General features: G+C 51.8%; 6 protein-coding genes across 6 annotated transcripts; 4 read left to right on the top strand and 2 right to left on the bottom strand.

Annotated features, from left to right (window-relative positions):
- The first annotated feature begins 1,449 nt into the window (after positions 1–1,449).
- BO88DRAFT_408408 (acyl--CoA ligase) lies at positions 1,450–3,877 on the top strand. Its single transcript, XM_025707705.1, has 6 exons — positions 1,450–2,022; positions 2,080–2,460; positions 2,518–2,793; positions 2,858–3,020; positions 3,072–3,394; positions 3,458–3,877. The coding sequence occupies exons 1-6, from the start codon at positions 1,747–1,749 to the stop codon at positions 3,785–3,787; spliced, it is 1,749 nt and encodes a 582-aa protein (XP_025558256.1). The 5' UTR covers positions 1,450–1,746; the 3' UTR covers positions 3,788–3,877.
- A 168-nt stretch (positions 3,878–4,045) lies between these two features.
- Positions 4,046–5,878, top strand: BO88DRAFT_408407 (WD40 repeat domain-containing protein). The gene has a single exon (XM_025707704.1). It carries the CDS (start codon positions 4,229–4,231, stop codon positions 5,783–5,785), a length of 1,557 nt encoding a protein of 518 aa, XP_025558255.1. The 5' UTR covers positions 4,046–4,228; the 3' UTR covers positions 5,786–5,878.
- Positions 5,879–6,151: 273 nt separating this feature from the next.
- On the bottom strand, positions 6,152–6,651 carry BO88DRAFT_408406 (NADH dehydrogenase [ubiquinone] 1 beta subcomplex subunit 3). The gene is made up of 2 exons (XM_025707703.1): positions 6,512–6,651; positions 6,152–6,453 (listed from the first exon to the last, which is right to left on the bottom strand). The coding sequence occupies exons 1-2, from the start codon at positions 6,604–6,606 to the stop codon at positions 6,294–6,296; spliced, it is 255 nt and encodes an 84-aa protein (XP_025558254.1). The 5' UTR covers positions 6,607–6,651; the 3' UTR covers positions 6,152–6,293.
- On the bottom strand, positions 6,577–7,203 carry BO88DRAFT_179244 (uncharacterized protein). Its single transcript, XM_025701725.1, has one exon. It carries the CDS (start codon positions 6,986–6,988, stop codon positions 6,671–6,673), a length of 318 nt encoding a protein of 105 aa, XP_025558253.1. The 5' UTR covers positions 6,989–7,203; the 3' UTR covers positions 6,577–6,670.
- BO88DRAFT_419369 (CCR4-NOT core DEDD family RNase subunit POP2) lies at positions 7,003–8,557 on the top strand (the record flags this gene model as incomplete). The annotated part of the gene is made up of 2 exons (XM_025708388.1): positions 7,003–7,491; positions 7,580–8,557. The coding sequence occupies 2 exons, from the start codon at positions 7,003–7,005 to the stop codon at positions 8,555–8,557; spliced, it is 1,467 nt and encodes a 488-aa protein (XP_025558252.1).
- A 1,017-nt stretch (positions 8,558–9,574) lies between these two features.
- On the top strand, positions 9,575–12,088 carry BO88DRAFT_397239 (peroxisomal copper amine oxidase). The gene is made up of 3 exons (XM_025705270.1): positions 9,575–10,268; positions 10,324–11,574; positions 11,632–12,088. The coding sequence occupies exons 1-3, from the start codon at positions 9,815–9,817 to the stop codon at positions 11,979–11,981; spliced, it is 2,055 nt and encodes a 684-aa protein (XP_025558251.1). The 5' UTR covers positions 9,575–9,814; the 3' UTR covers positions 11,982–12,088.
- Positions 12,089–16,155: the final 4,067 nt, after the last annotated feature.

Genomic DNA, 16,155 nt, shown 5'->3' with positions numbered 1-16,155 from the left:
ACCCAAGCCCGAAATCTGACAAGTAGACCGGCAAAAGGAGAGACATACCCCCCCCCCCCCCCCCAACCCCAATCCCACTCAAAATAGCCATCTACTCCCCACCCTACAAAGTCAACGCCAAACTGACCATGAAAGGACGCGAGTGCAACATTCCACCTTAAACTACCACAGGCCTACCAGTATTTCTCGTCCCAAATCAAATAGGGCAATCCCGCTTATCGTGCCCCTTGCCATTACATTTGGCACATCTCTGCATAGGACAGTATCTCATAGAATGACCGACACAATCACATCTCATGCAGCGTGGTATGGGGCACTGCATTATTGAGTGGCCTTGCTGATGGCATGCTGAGCAGGTTGTTGGGGGGAAGGTGTATACTCTGTCTGGCATTTTGGTATGGATTGGCTTCGATGTTATGGTGGTTGGTGGTCTGATGTGTTTGTGGAATTTGAATGGATGATTTTTGATGGATGGTATAAGATGATGACAGGAGGAGTAGATATGAGATGGGTTCTTTGGTTGTGAAGATATGGATTGGATGAGAAAGCGAGAGCAGATTTATAGTCTTGTGGTGAGCACACATGAGGCTCAGTGTGTACAGTGTAAGAGGGATATAGTTACTTGTTCAAGTTGTTGTTTCTCAGTAACTGTTGACATGGTATGACTGCGTGATACACAGGATGCTTTAGGAAAATGGCAGAGAACAGTTAAATGGAGCCCCTCAAGTACTCTAAGTAGAAGTAGATTGTTCATCCTCCGTGACATATTGACTTGGTATGACTACGTGATACACTGAAACAATTTAGGAAATTGACAGGGAACAGCTGAATAGACTACCCTTAGAAGGAGCAAGTAATACTGCTGCAGAATACCTACTAACTTGGCTAAATTATCGACCAGGATGCCATCGGGTAAGAGCCGATGAACCCATGACCCAGAGAGTTAGGGTGTGGGGGAAAGTCTGGACCGTCTGGGACAATGCACACTTCAAAGTAAAGGGTGGTACCGGCAATGCACAGCCAGCGGCTCCCGCACCCACCGATTGATGTCATGCTTCCGGATAGAGTGTCAACTCAATTCGACCCGTTGATTGAAGAGGAGAAAAGATTAATGTCCTGGTTGATGATGTATGCGCAACAATTGTGTGACCCGGTGGCAGAGGCAAAAAGCCGTTAAGCCACACAAGCGCGTGTGGGGCTGCAGATCACCCCGACCGGCGACCGGCCTATCTAATTTCTGGGGCGTCTGCTTCTATTAGTTACTTTTTAGTCGCCCCCAGTCGGCCCTCGGTTATAGTATGTCCGAGCAGCAAGGAGATGTGGCTGCAAGGTGTTATGTGTCAGTTGTATGCTCGAAAGATTACCTTTAATGTCGTAAGGAGTCGCGGTGAGTATCTTCCAGAAAAGTTTTACGATCCTTATGGCAAGCCTAATCCCATTTTCTGGAGAGTCGGAATAAACCCCGGCAAGCCTCAGGGGTACCGCACATTGATGTAAGTTACTTGAAGCCTCGGCCCATCCCCCCTCAACCATAGAAGCTTTCCCCGCACATCGCTGGTAGCTTTTGGAGTTCACCGGTAACTTATATACGGCTCCCCCACGCCGATCGTGACTTCTCCCCCCATCATTTCTTCCTCTATTCACCCGTCCTTGATCACCCATCCTCTTGCGCTTTGTCCCGCGACATCCGCCTCAGCATATACCCACATTCCTACAGAGAGCTGAGAACCTCACACCCACGACACGATGGTTTTCCTACCTCCAAAAGAGGCAGGCACTTTGCCGCCTATTCCGGACAATATTCCGCTCAGTGAATTCATGCTTACAGAGTTGTATGGGCGGAATCCGCTGGGTTACTCACGGGACCCTTTCACTTGCGGCATTACCGGGAAAAGCTTCTCCGCACTAGAAGTGGTGGATCGTGTCGATTACCTGTCTCGCGCTCTGTCCAAGGAGCTAAACTGGAAGCCGAATACAGGCACCGAATGGGATAAGACGTTAGCAATCTTCAGTTTGAACACCGTGAGTCTCAACCCCCAGGTCGCTACGACATACTAGCTCACCAGATTATCTTCCCAGATCGATACCTTGCCACTGTCATGGGCCGTCCACCAGCTGGGGGGACTGGTCTCCCCGGCTAACGCAGCCTACTCAGCTGCTGAGCTCAAGTATCAGCTGCTCGATTCCAAGGCCAAGGCTTTGTTCACCTGTCTCCCTCTCCTACAGACCGCTCTCGAGGCTGCATCCCTCGCTGGCTTGCCCAAGGATCGCATATACTTGTTGGAAGTCCCACCACAACTCACCCCCGGAGTCAAGGCTCCAGCCCAATTCAAGACAGTCTCGCAGTTCATTGAAGAGGGAAAGTCGCTCCCCAAGGTCGAGAGACTGAACTGGGCCGCCGGAGAGGGTTCTCGGCGGACGGCCTTCCTATGCTATTCCAGTGGGACATCCGGGTTGCCTGTGAGTTAGAACTTGCAGCAAAATTTATGTGACTGATCGCATCTGACCTCATACTAGAAAGGTGTCATGATCTCTCATCGCAATGTCATTGCAAACGTGCTCCAGATCCAAGCATTTGAGGGCACTTGGCGCGACTCCCTCAAGGCTCCCGGAACCCAAGGCAACCACACCGAGGTGGCATTGTGTTTGCTTCCTCAGAGCCACATCTATTGCCTAGTAGTTATATGCCATGCTGCTCCATTCAGGGGTGACCAGGCCGTTGTTTTACCAAAGTTCGAATTGGATCTATATCTAGCTTTCATCCAGAACTTCAAGATCTCGTCACTGTTCCTGGTCAGTATATTTGCTCAGATGAAAGCGCTGTTCCGAGCTGGGACTAATTGAGTAACTCTAATAGGTCCCTCCGATCATCATCAACATGCTCCGCAACCACGAAACTTGCGCGAAATACAACCTAAGCTCAATCAGGAGTATTTTCACTGGTGCTGCACCCTTGGGTGTGGAAACAGCGGAAGACTTCCAGAAACTTTACCCGAATGTAATAATTCGGCAAGGATACGGTACGCATTCCTCTAAGACAACTAGTGTCTCACACTGACATGGACGCGCAGGTCTGACTGAGACATCAACTGTGGTTTGCTCGACTCACCCAACCGACGTCTACTTGGGTTCATCTGGCACTCTCCTTGCTGGCGTTGAAATGCGCATTGTAACCCCCGAAGGTGAGGAGATCACAAGCTACGACACGCCCGGTGAACTGGTGGTCCGCAGCCCAAGTGTCGTCTTGGGTTACCTAAATAATGAGAAGGCGAACCGGGAGACCTTTGAAGACGGGTGGATGCGAACCGGTGACGAGGCCGTAATCCGCGTGGGGCCGAAGAAAACGGAGCACGTCTTCATTGTCGACCGTATAAAGGAGCTCATTAAGGTCAAGGTATGTTTTCACTGATTCGTCTTCTTACTAAAAGTTCGCGAAGTAACCGACCGAAATGAACAGGGATTACAAGTGGCTCCAGCCGAACTGGAGGCTCACCTTCTTACCCACCCCGCCGTTGCTGATTGTGCTGTCATCGCCATCCCCGACGAGGCGGCTGGAGAAATCCCCAAGGCTATCGTGGTCAAGTCACCTTCTTTCCGTGGCAGTGACGAGGAGGCTATCCAATCCATCAAGAAGCATGTTGAAGAACACAAAGCCCGACACAAGTGGCTCAAGGGCGGCGTTCGCTTCATTGATGTCATTCCCAAGAGTCCTAGTGGTAAGATCCTGCGTCGGATGCTTCGCGATCAAGAGAAGGAGGCAAGGAGAAAGGCTGGGTCCAAGCTGTAGGCATGCTTATAGTTTGGCATACTGTGAGAGCGGTGCGCTGCAGAAGATTTAGCCCCAGCACGTCCCCTCCTATGGATATAAAGATTTCATATAATAGATAAGATTTCATTTACCAGAATGTTCTTCAGATAAGATACAAACAGTAGAAGGTTAGTACATAGTGACCCCTTGAGCGGATGTTTGCTGTGTTTGCATCCATCGCGGGGAAAGAATCGAATTTCTAAGCGGGGGTTGATCGGGAAGATTGATCAGCACCGAAAAAAAATAATACTCATTCTTCGGACGTCGCCCTCTGTCGTTCCTGCACATTTCCCTTAAATATTCATAATCGGACGGTCGCAAGCTGTTCCTTACCTGAAATTTCCTCTCTAACACTTCCACAACCGAGAACAACACATCCCCTGCGTTCGGTGCAACCCCGCAGTTCATATTTACATCACCATGTCGTCGCAAGATCCTCACCGCGCCGACGACGACGCCTACGTTGATGCCGATGAAGCTGATGAGGTTATCAACCGCGATGAGGACCACCCCATGGAGTCCGATGGTGAAGATGAGGATGGCGATCAGCCCATGAGCTACGAAGAACAAGAAATCACCCTGCAGAATGACTCTGCCGCCCATTTTGATAGCCACAACGACTCCGTTTTCTGCATTGCTCAGCACCCCATCCACAACAACATTGTTATCACTGGCTCCGGAGACGATACCGCTTATATCTTCGATTCGACGCCGAACGATGAGCGCCCCGTCCTTCCCCGCAGCTACGAGTCGGACCCGCAACCCAGGCGCGAGCGGGATTCTCTTCAGCCCCTCCTCAAGCTTGATGGCCACTCCGACACCGTGAACGCCGTCGCATTCACAGAACCCAAGGGCGAGTTTGTTATCACTGCAGGAATGGACGGCAAGCTACGTGCTTACCGCGACACTACCCCCCAGGGAACTGGGCTCGCATGGCAGTTCCTCGCGGAGGTTCAAGAAGTGGAGGAGATCAACTGGGTTGCTGTCTGCCCTTGCGAAAAGGGCAACGAGGAGAAGAGCAACATCATTGCTCTGGGTGCTAACGACGGTAGCGCTTGGGTGTTCCGCATCGACCCCCGGGACGCCGCTGCTCCCATCTCCATCATTCAGTCTTTCTTCCAACACACCGGATCCTGCACTGCGGGTGCCTGGACTCCCGATGGAAAGCTGCTGGCGACCGTCTCCGAGGACGGTAGCTTCTACGTTTACGATGTCTTTGGCGACGCTGCCGCCGCTGGCGTCTCTTACTCCCCGGGTACTAGCGCTGTCGTCGGTCTGACTGCGGAGGACCAGCGCTTCGCCGTCGAGGGTGGTCTGTACTCTATCGCCATCTCCCCGGGTGGTGCTATTGCTGCTGTTGGTGGTGCCGAGGGCAACATCAAGGTGGTCGGTCTTCCCCGTCTGGCGCCGGCTGGCGGCGCTGCTTCCAAGGCGAAGGGCAAGGGCGCTGCTTCACAGGCGACCGCCTCCGCTGCAGGCACCCTCCTGGCCTCTCTCCAGGCTCAGAGTGACGGTGTCGAGACTCTCTCTTTCTCTTCCCCTCCCCTGACTCTTCTTGCGGCTGGCTCCGTGGATGGCTCGATCGCCCTGTTCGACGCTGCCCATCGCTTCGCTGTCCGCCGTCACATCAAGGAGGCGCACGAGGGCGCCGTGGTTAAGGTTGAGTTCCTGCAGAGCCGTGCTCCTGCCGGCCCCTTGCCTCGTCCCAGCCCGCTGGCAGCCGCGACGGCCGGTCAAGGCCAACCGTGGCTGCTCACCTCCGTGGGTATGGATGGTATCGTCAGACGCTGGGATGCCCGTGGAGGAACCGCGGCTGCTGCTCAGGGTTTGTTGAAGGAGTGGAAGGGCCACTTGGGTCTGGTTGAGAACTCGGAGGGTGAACAATCCGGCGGTATCATGGGCTTTGTGCAGAGCTCGGATGGTAAGCGGGTCGTTACCGCCGGTGATGACGGTATTTCTCTGGTATTTGAGGAGTAGATATTTTATGACTATTAGACCAAAAAGCCTGTATAGATGCGGATTTCCGAGGTATCGCGTATTAATGCAATTTATGACCATGTTCAGTTCTCAGTTAATTAACAGTGTCCTGCCTAGCATCATGATATATAGCAGTACTACCACTAATAGTTCATACTCTAGTTCGTTGCTATGCTGAGTAATGTCAAATACCTACACAGTCTGTATACGATAAGGTTTGAACAAAATGCACTTGATGTGATAAATAACAGTTACTATGTACACCCGACAAATGAAACAACCCAAGCGCCGTCTGTAGAGAGCTAAGGGTCAATCATGATAATGAGACAAAAAATCTATCCCAATCGAATCGACAATCCCTTCTCCCGCTTGTACACCACACATTGTGACCCTCTAATCACGTACGGATGCCATTGATCTCGGCAATCCGGGGTATCCTTCATCTTTTTTCCATCGCATGTCGGCTTCTTTCTTCCAACTCCGCACCGTTACTTCCCCCAATCGTGATTTAGTGGTGGCCCTCGCCGTGGTGGTGGTGGTCATCCTTCAGGAAGAAGTGCTCGTAGGCGCAGTAACCGGCGAAAGCAACGCTGGCAATGCCGAAGCCAGGGAAGATGCGCTTGAAACGGTTGATGCGGCTGAAGGGACCGGTGTATCTCCAGGCCTCGCTGGGGTAAATAGTCAGTACAACACGTAATTATCGAATCGGCAGTGGATGTATCGTACTAGCGAGCCCAGGGGTCCTTCTTGGCCCAGGCCGACCGGGGGTGGGCGGCGGCCTTGAATTCGTTGATGTCAAATCCGGTGGGGTTGGGAGCCATGGTGAGCGGATTGGCGATGGATGAGGGGGTGACTTGGTGGTGAGTTAGACGGCGGATCGAATATTCAGGAAATTGAGACCGAGATCCGCAGGGTCCGGACAGACAATGAACGGGAAACCGGGGGTGGTAGCGTGAGAATAAGGACAGGCGGAAACAGAGGAAGTTGAAGCTGTACGGAAACGAGGGAGTTCGAGCGAGGACTGGGGGCTTGGCGCACTAGTCCGGATCCAGCAACCGCAGCTGTCCGCCTTCTTCGCCGACGAGGATGAGCCCGTCCGTCCCAGAGCCCAGCGCGAAAAGAGCCGACCGACCCCCTCCCACTCCACTTCAACTCATCGTTCATCCCAATCTCAGATGCGTGACGGTTGATCAGCTCTCTCATCGCTGCCTTTCAACATGCCCCCTCCCGTCGGCCGATACGGGCCTACTGGCCTAACAGCTTCCTATACCCACCTACAGCAAGCCCATCTCCAGCAACAGCAACAAGCCCAACATCATCCGGCCCAAGCCCAGTCGGCCAACTCAGCCCTCCCTCCTCCATCTCTCGGTGGTCACCCCGGTTTTGCTACCGGAAACCCGAACACAAATATCAATCCGTTTACACTGTCCGGCACCGGTATCGCAAATGGTATGTCCGTCGCAGGGTTCGCGAGTGCCGGGGATGGAGGCGGCACCGGACTCGCCAGCCACGCCGCCCAGATGGGCTTCGCACGAGGCGCGCAGATGCAACAGCAGCAATTACATCAGACTCACGATGGCCGACTGGCGCTCGAGGCAAAGGCCGGTGCGGTGAAGACGCGGATACGTGACGTATGGAGCCACAATCTGGCTCAGGAAATGGCCATCCTGCGACAGTTTGTCGAGAAGTATCCCTACATCAGCATGGTAAGATGCAGCTAGCTATGGAGCTGGGAAATTATGAAGTGCTCGGCTCCTTTTACTGGGAGATGAGGGAACGCTAACCAAGGCCCAGGACACTGAGTTCCCCGGTATCGTCGCACGTCCAATGGGAGCGTTCACGAATAAAGCAGATTACCACTATCAAACTCTCCGGTGTAACGTCGATCTCCTGAAAATGATCCAGCTCGGTATTACCTTGTTTTCTGCCGAAGGCGAGGTACCCCCGCCCAACGCTACGGATGCGAATGGACAGCCTCTCGGAAACAGCCTCGTCCCGGCGCCGTGCACATGGCAGTTCAACTTCCGGTTTTCGTTGGAGGAAGATATGTACGCACAAGAGTCGACGGCTATGCTGGCCAAGGCGGGTATCGATTTCTCCATGCACGAGAAAAATGGCATCGACCCCTTTGAGTTCGGTGCTCTTTTAATCAGCTCGGGGCTGGTTCTTTTGGAAGATGTCCATTGGGTCTCTTTCCACTCCGGCTATGATTTCGGATACCTCATGAAGATTATGCTCTGCAAACCTCTTCCCGAGAACGAAGAGGAATTTCACAAACTCCTCAAGATCTTCTTCCCGTCGCTGTATGATATCAAATATTTGATGAAACATGCAGGACGCAATCAGGCTGTAAACGACTCTCCGTTAACGCCAGCCGCTGCTCAAATCCTCACTAATCTCGGACAGAAGTCGGGTCTGCAAGACATTGCGGATGAGCTCGGTGTCAAGCGCGTCGGCATCGCTCATCAGGCAGGGTCGGACTCTCTCGTGACGGGTGAGATTTACTGGAAGATGCGCCAACTCGTCTTCAACGGCAGCATCGACGAGTCGAAATACTCGGGTCAGATTTGGGGCTTGAACGGTCAGATGCCGGCTTTGCTGTACCACATGCAGCCACATCAGACTCCCAATCTCAACGGCGCCACAATCTACTCGGCTGCCGGCACGCCAAGCACCCCCAATGCCGGTCACCTGGGCAGCCAAACACCCCATACGATGACACCTGGTGCCACCGGCGGCGTCCTGGGGCAATTCCAGCTTGCCAAGTCATGAGGCTCGTCGGTTTGTCTGGCTGTCTTGGTATTATCTCCTTTCAATATTTGGTGTTAGATCAGGTTCGGGGAGTTCGAGATATTGTCTACGTTTAGGTACATTTTCCCTGACTCTTTACTCTCTTGCTTGTATAGGCTCCTACTCCTGACCGGTTGGATCTGGAAACAGCACCCGGATCCACGGTCACTTCTCTCCATTGAACCTTAGCCGGCCGTTCTGATTACTTTTTCACCTGTTTGTCATGTTGCTTTCGGCAGAGATGGCAAGGAATCTATATGATGTGATGGATGTACATAGCATGTGGCATCGGTTGTGTTTCTTGGTGCATTGTCTTGTTTGCTAGTGTTTTCTGTTTTTCGGTCCGTTTCAAGGAGTTCATCGCCTGCAGTGCCTTCGTATTGCCTTGGAGGTGGGTGTTTGCAATAGGTGTATGGTGTTCGTCTCCGGCTGGAATGTGATCTACGTCAAGCATTATTTCGTTAAGCGTCCGGGGTTTGCTACTCCTTTCGATTCTATCCCCGTAGGTAGAACTGGTTGGGAATCTACTTTGCGTCTATGATAGACATGTTAATAATTAGCATTACTAAACTATCTTGTTAGTATTTCAGACCCACCTCAGCCTTTGTGGCTCAATGACAGCCTGGCAGTGATGCAGAACGCGTTGTATTACCCCGTCCGCGATCGGTCTGCTGATCTTGCGTTGAGAGGGGGGAATCGAACCAAGACTGTCCATCCCTTGATGAGCCTGATAGGGGCAACCACATCCGACGCCTAGATCGGACCCTTCCAGGCCGACGCTCAGGTCAGTGTGCGAATCCGGGGTAGCCTATCTCACCGGTAGTCGTAGACAAGGTTCCGATTGCCGCTTTGAGTCGCAGCGGAGAAGCAGGTGGCACTAGACCGCTTCGGGGCAAGGAATCCGGGCGTGCTTATCGAGGCGTATCTTATCGGTCGTGCAGCGGTCGTGCTGTACAATCATATCCTCCTCTGGCAATGCGCTCGTGCAGCCATGCGCGGGCTGCTTATAAGATGGGTGGTCCCCTCAGTATCGACTATGGTTTCACACAGTCTGGGTGGTAACATCACTTTACTTCTTCATTTCTTGTCCTACCGTACAACCGGCCAGGTCGCCGGTTTATTTTCCAACTGAGGAAAACATATACTTTTACCTCTCACATACTTCGTTTCTACTACACGCCAATTACTCACTTCGTTGCGAGATAATTCCGGTCGCTTGCATTACACCGCTCCTTCATCATGGTTCTTGAGCGCCTTCAACAGCTGACCCATCAGGTCCAAGCTACTTCTCCCCCTCCTCACCCTTTGGACCCTCTTTCGACGGTGGAAATCGACGCCGCTGTCGCCCTTATCCGCAAGGAATATGGCAAGGTCAACTTCAATGCCATCACTCTCTATGAGCCCCGCAAGGCGGAGATGATGGCATGGCTGGAGAACCCGCAGAAGGCTCCCCGTCCCACTCGTGCGGCCGACGTCGTTGCCATTGCGCCGGGCGGCAAGGTGTACGATGGAATCGTCGATCTTGATGAGAACAAGATCGTGAGATGGGAACACACTCCTGGAGTGCAACCCCTGATCACCATGGAAGACTTGCAGGAGGTCGAGTCGATTGTTCGCAAGGACCCCAAGGTCATTGAGCAGTGTGCGATCATCGGCATTCCGAAGGAGGATATGCACAAGGTTTACTGTGATCGTAAGTTGTCGTCGCACGACAGGTTGTGACTTGTGTGATGCTAATTCACCTGCAGCTTGGACAATCGGGTACGACGAGCGCTTTGGCAATGGTGTCCGTCTGCAGCAGGCTCTCATGTACTACCGTCCCCACATTGACGATTCGCAATACACGTATCCTCTGGACTTCTGCCCTATCTTCAACGCGGAGACCAAGCAGGTCATCCACATCGATATCCCGCCGGTGCGGAGGCCCATTAGCAAGGCGCCTCCCAACAACTATCACCCCGCGTCTATTGAGAAAGAGGGCAGCTACCGGACAGACATCAAGCCCATCCACATCACGCAGCCAGAGGGTGTTTCTTTCGGCATCAACGGACGCACTATCGACTGGCAGAAGTGGAACATCCACGTTGGTTTCAACTACCGTGAGGGTATCGTTTTGAACAACATCACCTTCAATGACAATGGAAATGTCCGTCCTGTGTTCTACCGTCTGTCTCTTGCGGAGATGGTCGTTCCCTACGGAAACCCTGAGCACCCTCATCAGCGCAAGCACGCTTTCGACCTGGGAGAGTATGGTGGTGGCTACATGACCAACAGTCTTTCCCTCGGCTGCGACTGCAAGGGTGCTATCCATTACATGGATGCTGCTTTTGTCAACCGCGCAGGTGCTAGCACCGTCGTCAAGAACGCCATCTGTATCCACGAAGAAGATGCCGGTATTCTCTTCAAGCACACTGACTTCCGTGACGAGTCTGTGATCGTAACTCGCGGCCGAAAGCTCGTTATTTCCCACATCTTCACTGCCGCCAACTACGAGTACTGCGTCTACTGGATCTTCCACCAGGATGGTACTATCCAGCTCGACATCAAACTCACCGGTATCCTGAACACATATGCCATGAACCCCGGCGAGGACACCAAGGGCTGGGGCACGGAAGTCTACCCTGGCGTCAACGCACACAACCACCAGCACCTCTTCTGTCTGCGTGTGGACGCCAACGTCGACGGACCCAACAATACCGTCTTCCAAGTCGACGCAACTCGGAGTGAAGCCGAGGTCGGAAGTGCCGAGAACCCGTACGGAAACGCATTCTACGCTAAGAAGACGAAGTACACCACGCCTCTTGAAGCAATGTCCGACTACGACGGCAACACATCCAGAACCTGGGAAATCGCCAACACCAACAAGCTGAACCCCCACAGCAAGAAGCCCGTCTGCTACAAGCTCGTCAGCCGTGAAGTCCCTCCCTTGCTTCCCAAGGCGGGTAGTTTGGTCTGGAAGCGGGCTGGATTCGCTAGACATGCTGTGCATGTCACTAAGTGTAAGTGCCTATCATTACCTTTCATAATGGAACTGTTTCACTGACCTCCAAATAAAGACTCCGATGACCAGATTCACCCTGCCGGTCGCCACGTACCCCAGACCTCAGGTGAACCCTCCGAGGGTCTGCCAGCCTGGATTGAAGCCGCTGGTCCGAACTCCTCGATCGACAACACGGACGTCGTCCTATGGCACACGTTCGGCCTTACGCACTTCCCCTCCCCTGAAGACTACCCCATCATGCCTGCTGAGCCAATGACTCTGCTTCTCCGTCCGAGACACTTCTTCGCGAGAAACCCTGCCTTGGATGTTCCTCCTAGTTTTGCTCGCACGCCTTCGCAGGTTGCTGCTGGTGCTGGAGCATGCTCGTCTTGTAAGAAGAGCGATGGATCTAGTGTCCAGGTCTAGTTTGCACGGTTCAATTACTTCTTTTCTTTTCTTCCCTCTTTGTGAAGGTATCTTTGTATGATTCCCATCATGGCTTTTGTTTTACTAGCATTTTAGTTCGCTTTTTGAATAGGATTTTCTGAAATCATTTCAAATGTAGTGATTTGGCCTGTAGATACCTTCCCCCTGTAAGTAAATTGATTGATGCCCTGTGCTTCTTCTTTGTTGACCTGAATGTGGATTCCTACAAACTCGGGGCGCGTAATCAAATCCATACAGGTTGCCTTTCCCACAACATTGATTCCATGAGAAATTTACAAATCTCCCTTTCCATTTTCCTAAACCAGATGTGAATTGGTTAACAACCCAGTCCGTGAAGCTTGTCTGGTCACTTCGTACCCTGGCAATAGTGACGTGGCAGGTATTAACGGACACTGTGTCCCAATTCACGCTGGCAGATTATTTTATGGAAATCTCCGAATGAAAAATCTTGCTGCCTTGCCATAAATGTTCACGTCTTTACTGCTCCCTTTCCTAGATTAACTGGTACTGCTATAATTGCCTATATTCCTGAACACTACTCAGTCTATGGCTAGGCACCGCCGCATGCTTCTCTTTGCTTTGGGCCATATGGCCCTGGAATTGCATCTCGCGGTGAAACAATGTGCACTCACTACGACTTTTACTTTACGAATCCCTGTGCTCGGTGATTCTATATACGTCGCGTATTGTATGAGGGTGGTTCTTCACCAGCCGCTTCATATTCATTGCTGTTAGTTACATCAGCTGATTCTCGTCCTGCCTCTTTCATAAAAAGCTCGCTTCTCCTCCCACTCTCTTCCTTTCTCCTCACACTTCCATCAGCATCATCAACGTATATACTCATCTCCATCTTCTATATACCTCAAGGCACCATCGACACAAGCAACATCCTGCAAACGTCTTCCTCTTTGATTTTTGATATACTAGACTTCCTACTTTTCCTCTTCATTGTTGGACTTACTCTACTGTGTGCAGGAATGTCCCTTGTCCATCGCCACATCACTCTTACTTCGTGAAGGGACCTATATCCATTCTTAATCTTCTGACGATATTGCGGGGCTTCGGATACTGTCCGTCGCTCGTTACATATAACGCTCTCCCTAGCTTTCTCGCTCTGACCTGCCAGGAAAACAGGTATAGCTGCGATGCTCAACTTCCATTGGCGTCAAGACCAGAGCACTATCGAGCTACTTGGTCATTGTCGATGCGTGCATCAATGACACCTTCATGATGCTTGTATCACGTTGTCGATGATATCGTGACCGTGATAGCTGACATGTGTCATGCCCCATATTACCCATATCGCTTGCAGGAGGGAGAGGATGAATATATACCCATCAACCGGCGTGGTGATGGTGCGATCGTCAGGTCCGCAGAGACAAACTATGCTGCTGGCTTTGAGCTTCGGCTGTTGCGATGGGATTCGCTTGATTGAGGGCCTCGCCCTGAATCACTCACTTAGTTTCGAGTTACAAACTATCACAACGATCCGGTGATTGTTGGCGAGAGACCACCATCACATAGCTGTCTGGGGAACACTCAGACTTTTGCTCAACGCGAGCAGGACATACTGAGGCTTTACTGATTCTCTACCTCCCCAACGCAATGGTTTACCGAAGTCCAAAAAAGACACAACGCATCTTGCCACTTCCGTGTCTCTATATCACGACGGAATATCATCACGGCAGGGTCTAGCACAGAAACATTTTTTCCATGTTCTAATTCTATGCATCCTTGATAATTGATCAGTCTTTGAGCAACATTCATCATGCTCAGTACGCTTGACTAGACTGCTAGCCAACAGCGCTGTTGCTACAACTGCACCTCGGTGCTCCCACAAACTGTCACACTACTGGCTCTTCGCGGAAGTCTTCACTCCATCCACTTGTGGGTTTGGATTAACCAAGAGATCCATAGTGAGCCCAGTTTATATTCGCTGCCAGCTACGCTTATTAACATCTACAAGTCATCTTGAGCACCCTCAGCGCCCATCAGTCACTCCAATCAGGATGTCGAACACATGGGCTGACCCCCTATACGACTACGCCCACGAACTTTCACTTTCTAATTGTGCAGTGCGAGAGACTACCCGACAGCATAATTTGCCCGTCGATGCTAAGAAGCAAGGGCAATGAACTCTGGAAGGTTTCAGTCCATGGTGCTGGACACATCCTCGTGCATAAATCGTTTCCCATAGGCCTCTTCAAATAAGCCTGTGTCACTCGTTCTTTGTTTGGAAAAGCATCCGATCCAACTAGGTCGGTATCGCCTTATGACCTGAATATTGTGCTTTTGAGAAACCCCCCCCCCCGCTCAACGTCCAATGCCATCAAAGCCATTATGGCTATACGAGACTTTACCCTTTGCTCCGGTAGCAAGCGAGATTGCCCTCAAAATGTTCATGGTCAATGTGGCCGTTAAGGGCCTCCGTTGGGAGCAGTGTGACATTATAGCTGCCTATCTACACGCCCAGATAGAAGGCAAGCAGGTTTACATGAAACAGCCAACAGGGTTCCACGAGGGCCCCCCCCGGAACGGGTGTGCCTACTTAAAATGGCCCTCTACGGACTGCGGCAGGCGGCGCACCTGTGGCACCGCACCTTCGACGAAAAGTTGCAGGAAGTCGGTTTCAAACCCCTGCCGGAGGATCCGTGTGTGTACAGAAATAACGAGACATGGCTCATCATCTACGTGGATGACTCCGCCGTTGCTGGCGCTGAGCAGGCAGATCTGACCTCCGTGAAACGCCACCTCAACGAGGCATTTGGTCTCAAGGAACTAGGCGAACCGAAGGTCCTGCTTGGTTGCAATATTCTACGTGATTACGAAGCAGGCACTATCTCGCTTGCGCAACCCACCTACGTGGAGGAGTGCCTCGCTGCTGCAAGCATGCAATCTTGCTCAGGCGTCGTCACCCCATCACATGGGGCGGAAATGTCCCTGGCTGCGACCAGGGGAGAAAGGTCATTCCTTGAAGAGCTTGTGGTTGTACAAGGCTAGTTGTTGCCGAAACAGACAAGGACTATCACGATACTCTGTGGAGGAACTGGTATCTGGTTGTGGTTCCAGAGCACAGAAGTACTATAATTGTGTTTGCTCGAATCAAACGAAGCTTGCTTCAACATCAATGAATCAACTACCGCTGACTGGCGGTAGATGTCTCCGGGAGCACATCCTGGCGTCAGCATGAATGGGTAGGGCTCAACGTTTCGGTTGGTTTTCGATATGCGCGCTCCTTCAGTCGGTGGTTCTATGTCGTGTTATATTGTGTTTCTTGTTCTGTTGGTATAGTCAGGACGATACTCAATCCTGCGTCATGACTTTCATTCCAACTCAGGGGCCATGAGTCTGGAAACGCCACACTTCAGTTGGATGTGTCCCAACCAATGTTGGGCTTACGCGCGTCAATCTGTACCCAATGATGCTACAGATACTAATAAGAGAGATTGGGTCCGATCTGGCGAGTGATGCTGTATCCACTCCGTTGGATCTCGCAGATGCCTAAGAAGAACTCCAAGACGAAACACCGAGGACAATAACAGCGCTGATTTGAGAAGATAAACGCCAAGTCAAGACAAGCGACGCTAGAAAGATAAGATATGAGTCAAGTTACACACAGCACGCTACCTCAGCTACGTTTGGAAATGGTTCAGTTCCAAGAACAGTCAGACCTGCGTTCAGCCAAGGCAAGACGTTGCGCAGCACATCCCACCAACCAACAACACCGAACTCTTCTCATCCCAATATTCCTAGTTCTTGTGCCAGCAGCCATATCAAAGAAAAGAGATTTGTTTTCAACCTGCCATACCCTTCGTCTAATCGTCCGCGTCGTCCTCTCCAGTGCATACTGCATCTTGATCTGGATGGCGTCTGGCCTTGACGCATTCAGGCTGGTGGGGGAGTATATGATCTCCCTGAGACGGCGTCTTGCGATGCCTACATCTGCGGGCGAACGAAGGAACGCAAATATACAGCCATATAATGCTTAGAAGCTGGTTCGGCCAAGCAACTCAATGGAGCTGCTTTCACTCGTCCGACAAGAAAGGTATAGAATAGTGCGCTGCCTACTGTGAATGGGCGCTCTATCTGCTCCTCTGCCAGTGTTTGGTCTGTGCCGTCTCCTTTCATATCCTTGTTCGTCTGACTTCACACA

This window comes from Aspergillus vadensis (assembly GCF_003184925.1).
Source record: "Aspergillus vadensis CBS 113365 unplaced genomic scaffold BO88scaffold_30, whole genome shotgun sequence".
Lineage (NCBI taxonomy): Eukaryota > Fungi > Ascomycota > Eurotiomycetes > Eurotiales > Aspergillaceae > Aspergillus > Aspergillus vadensis.
The sequence above is the reverse complement of the archived record's forward strand: the minus strand, read 5'-3'. Positions and strand labels throughout refer to the sequence as shown.